Source organism: Penaeus monodon, chromosome 9 (genome assembly GCF_015228065.2).
Source record: "Penaeus monodon isolate SGIC_2016 chromosome 9, NSTDA_Pmon_1, whole genome shotgun sequence".
Lineage (NCBI taxonomy): Eukaryota > Metazoa > Arthropoda > Malacostraca > Decapoda > Penaeidae > Penaeus > Penaeus monodon.
In genome coordinates this window covers 25422903-25431964 of record NC_051394.1, presented here as the reverse complement: position 1 = coordinate 25431964, position 9062 = coordinate 25422903, and the positions used below count along the sequence as shown (strand labels likewise).

The 9062-nt window shown below is 37.7% G+C and overlaps 1 protein-coding gene across 1 annotated transcript in view; it reads right to left on the bottom strand.

Annotated features, from left to right (window-relative positions):
• Window positions 1-3546: 3546 nt before the first annotated feature.
• The window catches only part of LOC119576685 (inactive hydroxysteroid dehydrogenase-like protein 1), a 57941-nt gene continuing 52425 nt past the window's right edge, over window positions 3547-9062 (bottom strand). The window contains exons 4-7 of the mRNA XM_037924331.1: window positions 8303-8523; window positions 7855-7984; window positions 6436-6533; window positions 3547-3936 (exon numbers count right to left, since the gene is read on the bottom strand). Coding sequence (XP_037780259.1) covers window positions 3835-3936; window positions 6436-6533; window positions 7855-7984; window positions 8303-8523 — 551 coding nt within the window. The 3' untranslated portion in view covers window positions 3547-3834. The remainder of the gene's footprint in view (window positions 3937-6435; window positions 6534-7854; window positions 7985-8302; window positions 8524-9062) is intronic.

Genomic DNA, 9062 nt, shown 5'->3' with positions numbered 1-9062 from the left:
TGTAGTACGTTTTGGAGATTTGAGGGGGAAGCAGCTAGAGGGTGGGATAAGAACCAAGAGGTCTGATATGGGAGAGGTGTGGGAGTCTGGTGTTCTTACAGGAGGGGTACGGGGATATTTGGAATTAAGGGATTTCCACGTGTGTAAGGGAAGAAGGGGATGGTGGGAGGGTTACATAAGGGATTCAGTGTGTATCCAGGAGGAATGGAAGGATAGAGGGGATGGTGGGAGGCGTTAATGTGCGTCGGGGTTCGGGGTTCGGGGTGGATGGGCGATTGGTTGGACGTGGGCTGTGTGGAGGGTGTTAGGAGGATAGGGTGTAGGGGGGATATCGTTAGGAGGAGGATGGATATCAGCAGTTACTTGCAGTGTGAAAGGAGCAGGAGTTGTAAGATTTGGAGGTTGAGTGTCAGTTTTCATTAAGTAATCTTGAATATTTTCAATAGTTTCTTCTGAGGAGTTGGTTGGGGAGTTTTGGGGGATAAAGGATTTCTTGTGAGGGGGGGAAGAGAGGATTCGTGTCTCAAGCGTAGGGGCAAAGGAAGGTGGAGATGTTTGTGTGGTAGGGGAAGAGGGGGTGGAACGTTTGTTCTGTCTGTTACGGTTAGTGCGAGGGAGAGAGGAAGGTGTTGGGGTTGTAGTGGTGATTGGAGTATCTGTAGTAGAGATTGGAGTGTCTAGGTTTAGGATGGCAAAAGAGTTTGACTGGGGAAGGTAGGAGGTAGAAGAGGGGGAGTTAGATGTAGGGTGGGTGGGTTTAGGAGAATTGTAGAATGAGCAGTATTACTGGAGTAGGAGTAAGAGAGAAACCACGTCGACGTGCTTCCTGTCTGGCTTCACGTAGTGTGAGTCCAAGTTTGAATCTGAGAGTTGCTACCTCAGACTCAAATTTGTAGGTGGGACAGCCCCTATAAAATACATTATGGGGGCCGCCACAGTTGGCACATGTGCGTGATTGTGCAGAGCAGTTAGATCGGGTATGGCCAGGTTGGGCACATAGTGGGCATCTGGCTGTGGAACGGCAATGTTTGGCTGGATGTCCTAGACGCCAACAATTTTGGCACTGACGTGGAGGAGGTTGGTATGGACGAACAGGGAGGGATTCTCCTCCTATGTAGACGTTAAAGGGAAGGTCATGTCTACGGAAGGTAATTTTGGCTATGTTAGTGGGTTTCTTTCGATGACCTCTGGGGGGAATGGAGTAGCATTGCACTGATGTTGCATCATAGTCTGTGAGACAAGCAAGTAGGTCTTCTCCACAGTCTGACCAATCTTTGTCATAGACTGGGCAATTTGCTGGGGAGATTGAAACTGTTCCGGTGCAAGTATTGAGGGTTGGATGGGGTTCTGCAAGGATGGGGTTACCATATAGGTCAGTTAGTTTTGTTAATGCTATAGCTTGGTTTTCGGATGTTACTGTGACAAGACGGGAGCGGTCGGGTCGGCTACGGAAAGAGACTTTACCTACTTGTTTTTGGAGACATTGTTGGAAGAGAAGGGTGTTGTCAGAGTAGGGAGCTGTGGGAGGGATCACGAAAAATCGGTCCCATTTGGCTGCACTAAAGAGAGTATTCAAGATTGTTGTAGAGATAGGGGTAGTAGAAGGGCGGGGGCGTGACGAAGATGGAGTAGTGTTGAGGGAGGTAGTGTTATGGAGAGGTGGGCAATAAGGCTGTAAGGTATTAATAAGGGAGGATGGGGTGGTTGATGTTGGAGGTTGTGGGGATAGAGGTGTTGAAGTTGAGCATGCTGGAAGAGTGGAAATGTTCCTTAAGGGTTGATTGTTGGCTACTGTACTAGTAGGCATTGATGAGGGGGTAGTTATTGCAGTGTTCGGAGCCGTGGTCAAAGGAGAGCCTGGGGTCAGGGAATCGGGTGGGTTAACATCGTTGGGGCTATTTGATAAAGGGGCAAGCCTCATTGCCCCTAATAGTGGAGATATGTTTTCATTACTGGCCATGGTAAGCCTGGTTATGTTGGGGATAAAAACAGTCCACCCCTCAGGGTCCCCTTGAGGGGTAAGGGCTAGGTAACAAATCAGGGGAATACCGTGCCCATGGCTCCCTCAGGCCGTTCAGGACTGGCACAAAGTCAGCCTTTCATCCTTTCAGCACAGCTCTCACACCTTAGGAGGTGGATAGCAGAAGGGTTTAGTGAAGGGACAGAATCGAAAAGTGGGAAGGAAAAAAAAAAAAGGCCATGCAAAATTAGTTGAGTCGAGGGCTGAGTCCCAAGGTTGGGGAGTTCCCCATTATTGGGTCCCAGTCTCCGCCTCCTAAGCCCCCCCCACGACAACAACGGGCAAGGGATTGGGGGGGTATTGGCCATGGTGAGCCTGAAATAAATGGGGAGAAGAAACCGTCTACCCCTCAGGGTCTCCATGAGGGGTAAAGGCTAGGCAATTAACCAAGGGATTACCGTGCCCATGGCTTCCAGAGGCTGTTCACAACTGACACAAAGCCAGCCTTTCATCCTTTCACCATGGCTCTCACACCTTAGGAAGTGGACAAAAGGGATGAAGAAGAGAAGGACAAGGAAAGAGGGGGAAGAAAAGGTCATGCAAAATTAGATGAGGCAAGGGCTGCAGTCCACGACAAGGGTGCTCCCCTACATTGGGTCCTAGTCTGTCTCCTAAGCACCCCCATGACAACAATGAGTAAAGGGTGGGGGGGGGGGGGTTGTGGAGCCAACTATTTCTAAACAAGATCCATAAACAAAAACACTGCACTGAACAGTGCATGTATCTTGCACTATAATCTTCCATTCTCAAATGCAGTAATTAAAAATAGAAAATCAAATGAGAGCAAAAAATGTATAAGGTAAATGAAAACAACATTTCTGTTACAAAAAGGTTATCAAATAAATTATTCCATTTAACAACACAAGATAAACTAAAAAACCCTATACCTTATTAAATTTACTATATATACACACACAATTAGATTTTTTTCTTGGCTAATCTACTTAATTTCTATTAATACAATTTCCTTGAGTTGGAGACTCATAATTATGAATATAAAAATGCAATGATAATGCAATTTCACATAATCAATAGAGGATACAGTAAAATCTCGGTTTTTGCATGCCCTAGTTTTTGTAGGATTCTGTTTTTGACGACTTTTTTCCTTTAAATTTAGTCCCAGTTTTTGCACAGTTGAAAACAGACCATACCCATGAGTCCACCTGCCCAGGTGACTCAGCCACTCATTTCCCAAAATCCAGCGCCTGCACAAAGCATTCCATGTGTATGTGACTCAGGCCTTGATAACTGAAGTCCTTATGGAGGGGGATTCTCCTTCCAAACAATAACCTCCCCCCCTCCTCGCCATTTTCCATTTACCAAATAGAGTCTTCAATAAAGGTAAAAGTGATGTTAAATATTCATTTATCCCTGTCACTGATCATTTATATTTATTTTCTATTGTTTTCTTTAAGTAAAACTATAGTTATTCTCTATAGAAATATTTTTGGGTGTCTGGAATGAATTAATTGGCTTTACATTATTTCTTAAGGGAAATATTGCTTCAGTTTTTGTCAATCTTTTAAGAATGGATTATCATGAAAACCGAGGACCCACTGTATCCCACTTAAAATAAAACAAAGCATTTACTCTAGCATATTAAATAACTAATAAATTAACAGAGAACAGATTTGTATAAAAAAATCAAATATTACACTCACACAAAAGCTGCACTGACAACATAATCCCAAAACTAGGATGAGTAAAAAAAAGTGGGCTAAAATTTGAAATATACAATATATAAATGAAGAGAGCAATTTACCAAAGTGAAAAATATAAAAAGTGCTGCATTCTTTTCACTGTTCTTTACTGCTTCATTCCTTGTTCTCTTTCAGATTGTGCAGCAAGAGGAGATTCCACATATACATGCTGAACATGAAGAGCCACTTTGGGCAGAAATTTTCCGAAGCATGTTTCTGCAATGAGAGAGGATGAATAATGAACTGAGGTTGCTTAATAATCTGAATAGGAAAAGAAAGGGTGACAAGAAAATGGTAACGACAAAGAAAAGGAAAACACTTTTGGAAAAGGAAAAGGAGAAAAAAGGAAAGAAAAATGCCAGGAGAAATGTTGCCGCTCCAGGTTCCGAAAACATTACTCTTTCTAATTTCGAAACATCCCCTTTTAGCAACCAGAAATCAATATATGAACAAAAAAAAAAAAAAAATTGGCTTGTGGGGCAGATGCTCTGAACATGAAAGAAAGAAAGAATTGTCTAACATTATATATATAATAAAAAGTGGTTTGCAAAAATTATTATTATTGTTGAAAAAGAATAGAAATTAAAAGACAGGAAAACTGAAAACAAGAGTTCCAAAAATCAAATTCTAAGAGCCAATTTTTTCTTTCATCATAAATTGTTCAAGTATTCAAATTGCAGATTTATCAATATAGAAGTGACAGCCTTATCATATTCACTTGTATCAATAGTATCAATTGCAAATTATCAAACTCTATACAGAACAACAAGTTGGTTATCATGATATCAGCAGGATTACTGCAAACAGAGGGAATATTAGAACCTCTACTTGTACTGTTTTTTACCCCTGGCTTAATATGTATACAGTGGCCTTCCCAGTCCTGTAGACATTAAAAAATGATCTGAACTTCATTCAAAATTTTCTTTTAACCTTTTTTAATAGAAAGGACATCCTTTTAACCTGGAATGTTTGCAAAGCCCCTGATACCTGCATTAAGATTATCCTACATATTGACCAAAAAAGGAATTCACCTCCCCCCCAAAAAAGTATTGCAAGTTTGGGGCTGAACTGTTCATGTTATTATTACTGTGAGTGAGAAAGATGCCAAAATTCCCTACGTGCCCCAAAATATGCTATTTCATAACATCATCCACAACGTTCCCTTGATTACACACTTTACTCCCCACAATACTCATATATGCCACAAAGTCAGAATTCTGCTGACAGTTACTACTTTGCACCAATTATTTCCCTAATTCACATCTCAATCTAACAAAAATTGTTTTGTAACAGGTAATTTACTCGGTGAAATGAAATTGAATTTTTTTTATACAGGTTACATTGAGGATAATATGTGTGCTGAGTTGCAGGATTTTGCAATCAACCCCACTGCCCATTATATTTTATGCACATCCAACATTGACTAACTCCCATAAATACCCACTCTTACTGGCCACCTTTTGCACTGAATGACCTACAGCCTCACAACTTTATTTTCTTTACATTTATGCGAGTAATTTCAAGAAGCTTCACTGTTGGGGATCATAAGAAGTAATACTTCCTGGTTTGTCTTAGCCAGCAGCACATGTCTTCCCTCTCCTCCTTTACACTCCCTCAGACATGCTACAGGGCCCTAGTTCCTATTGCTTTCTTTGCTGATTAGTCCATTGCATCTACTGTTTTCTTTCTCCTTTCCAGCCATTTCTGTTCCTTCTACTTTCTTTTTTAACTTCATATTTTGTCATGTGACAAGACATATAGCTAAAGTGTGTGAGACAAGGGAGGGAGTGTGTTGCTCAAGCCAAGCTGATTGACATTATGCCTGTTGTTTTTCTTCCTTTTTTTCTTTAATTTATTATATTCTGAACTTGTTTTCTGGCGAGCTTTCTTTTTCAGCTTTGCAAACATGGTTTGTATGCTGAAACAAGTGCCAGAAAATATTACACCACAAGTGTAGCCTTACTTTTGCAGTTTTTTTTCCCCAATGAATGGAAATAATTAATTCTCTAAATGATAGACTCATCTCTCAGGATGTTACAAAATCTTAAGAGAGCTTTCAACCTATTTGAAAAAAACTCACAAGTGAGCAACCTGCATATTTTTCTCTTTGTTCTTATCTGCAACCATGAATTTTTTTGGCAATTAAATTACCTTCTGTGACTGTATATACAAATTCTATCAAATCAAAGGGACTTCAGTGTGTCTTTTATTCTTTACTTTGAGTTAAGTGGGAAAACTTTTAAGCACATTTTACAGATATCAATCAGACTTTTCAATAGTTTGGTGTTCAAGATCTATGTATAATTAATGAGCAATAAACAAATAAATATCAAACAAACCATGTCTAATAACTGAGTAAACAATGCTTGAGCACATCTAGAGGAAAGCTAATGACCTAAAGTGTGCACTTCTACTTTATAATCACTATTACCTTCAATGAAAGTGAAAGAGCTTGGCCAAAATTTTGCTGACCCACATATAGAACATCAGCCGTGAAAGTTATATACAATATTGTACATACTCAGTGCAGTGGTGGTGAGTAAATAAAGTTCTTACTTTTATCCAGATTTTGTATATCAATAAACAAAATTGTAATGATAATAGCAAAACATAAAACAATTATCATAATACAGTAATGATGATAATTATAATAATAATAATAATAATAATTAAAAAAGGTAATAATTTCTAAACAACATCCTTAATGGAACTTACCGTAATTCCATGAATCCAGTACCCACTTGTACGGCAAGTATATCCTACGGTTGCAATGGCATGAGACACGAATGTTGCTGCTGTTGGGATTGCTGGATCTTTTAGATGAAGAAACACTTTCCATTAATATTTGAATCTAGACAGTATGTCTAACTGAATAATAATAATAATAATAATAATTATTAATTATTATTATTATTAATAATAATAATAAAATAATAATAATAATAATAAAAAAAGACTGACAACATGTGTAAAGTATGCTTATATAATGTACAAACTTCCTCATACCATCTTATTCATGGGTTAGATATAGTGAATATGAATTATGATGTAGACCATTAATAATAATCAAATCAATGTACATGGCATGCCCACTATAAAATTAATGTATTAATTGTCTTTACACATAGATGGTTCCTACAGTACTGAATCACCAATGAGCCAATTACAAGTGCTTTCTGTCTCATCTATTTACCCTCTTCCTTGATTTTCAAAAAATTGTGTTATCTAATAATGCTATTAGCAATGTCAATAATACTAAGATAATCATAAAGTCTATAATAAAAATAACAGCACCAATACTAATAGCATTAGTAAAAAAAAACATTTTTCCAGGAAACTCAAGGAAAGGTAAAATCAGGTGAGGTCACAAGGTCTTCTAATTGACTCCTTTGTGGTTAAGCACTTCCAGACCCATGTGCAGAGACATTTCACAAAACAATACTCTTTGGGTTAAAAGACCTTTAAAATAAATCTTAAAAATCCTATTGCTGCCAAGAGGGCATGTATAGAAATCATGCTCACTGTGACTTTGTTAGCCTTGTTTCCAAACAGATGGATCTACAAGTGCTTGGTTACCACAGAGTCCACTACTGTTCTCACCTTTTACCCTATTCCTTCAATTTGACTCTTTGATGACTACGGAGTTGTGGGATCATTTGTGTTAACACTCACAAAAAAAAAAAAAAAAAAAAAAAAAAAAAAAAAAAAAAAAAAAAAAAAAAAAAAAAAAAAAAAAAAAAAAAAAAAAATATATATATATATTATATATATATATTATATATATATATATATATATATATATATATAGTGGACAGTTCATACATCTAGGTTAGGTTAAAAAAACTAAAGGCCTGTCAACACAGGTGGGCATGATCGGCAGGCACATCAAGGGGCACTGTAATGGTGATGTCACAGGTGAGAAAACTAGGACACTACTTATTTACCAAGTAGTTTGTCTGCCTGTAACATCCTCTCTATTCATGCCCACCGATCATTCCCGGTAATGTAGACAGGCCTTAAGGTAAATTTACCTAATTTTTACATACATTGCTAAGCTTATGTAAGAAAAAATTATTTAATAAATCTAATATATTTACATGCCACAAATTGATTCAATTCTAGCAAACTACTTACTCTGCTTGTGAACAAGATCTGAAAAGCTGGTCATGTTGGTTGACACATAAGAAGGGTTAACAGTCTGAACAGTGATTCCCGAGCTGCGGTATTCCCATTCCAGTGTCTGGGAGAAGTCATCAACAAAAGCCTGAAAGGGATAGGGTAATCTTCTATTTCTGTTAACCTCATATACACGTTATGGGAGGTGGTGGAAAATGTTGTGGAAAAACTATAAATCTTTCCATGAATCCTTGTTCATTATCACAATTTTTGACTTCTTTACTATATGAACTGTAAATATGTAGAATATCTCTAAAAATAAATATATTAAAAAACAGACAGGTGTTAAAGCAATGTAACTTATCTAATGTATATGACTATTCAAACTTTAATAAACTATAAACAGCAAAGGGGATTCAACACTTGACAGCCCCACAGCTATTTTTTTTTAGTGAGAATGACATACCTTTGTTGCACCATAGATTCCCATAAGGGGTAGTGGATGTGTGCCTGCAATTGAAGCAATGTTGATGATGGCACCCTTGTGTCGGGACACCATTCCCGGTAGAACTAGTTTTGTCATAGCAAGCATCGCTGCGACATTGACATTAACATGACTCCAGATGTCAAACTCTGATGCTTCTCCAAATTTCATTGGATGTGGAAGCATTACTCCCACATTATTTACTGAAAAAAAAAGTAAATGCTTTATTTCAAACATTTTCATATTGATGGTAAATATTAAGATACCTAAGCTTCTGCCACTGATCTTGCATTGTTTGAATTATGCTCAGTGGCACTCATACTAAGATACTTCTATTGTGTATATATTGTGGCAATTTGTTGTCACCTAATGAACCACTCCAAGCTTTAACTTGTCAATATAAATGTGGTGGAATTTTATTAGCCTTTACAATGCTTCTGGAATGGGCCTTCTATCTGTGATACAGAAGTTTCAAATATATTCGAATAGAAGGTAGTCAAGGTAATTATAAGAAAAAAATTTCACTTTGTAAGCCACTGTAAGCATCTGCTAAACATTTCCAAAACTAATCTGTAAGCCTAGGATTCAAACATTATTGTAATGTTATGCAGTCTACATATATTAGAAGTGCATGATAACTTCCTATGCATTCATAAAAAAAAAAAAAAAAAAAAAGCCTAGAATTCATACAAACGGTTAACGATTAAAATTAATGTGCCAGACATCATAAGACATATAGCAC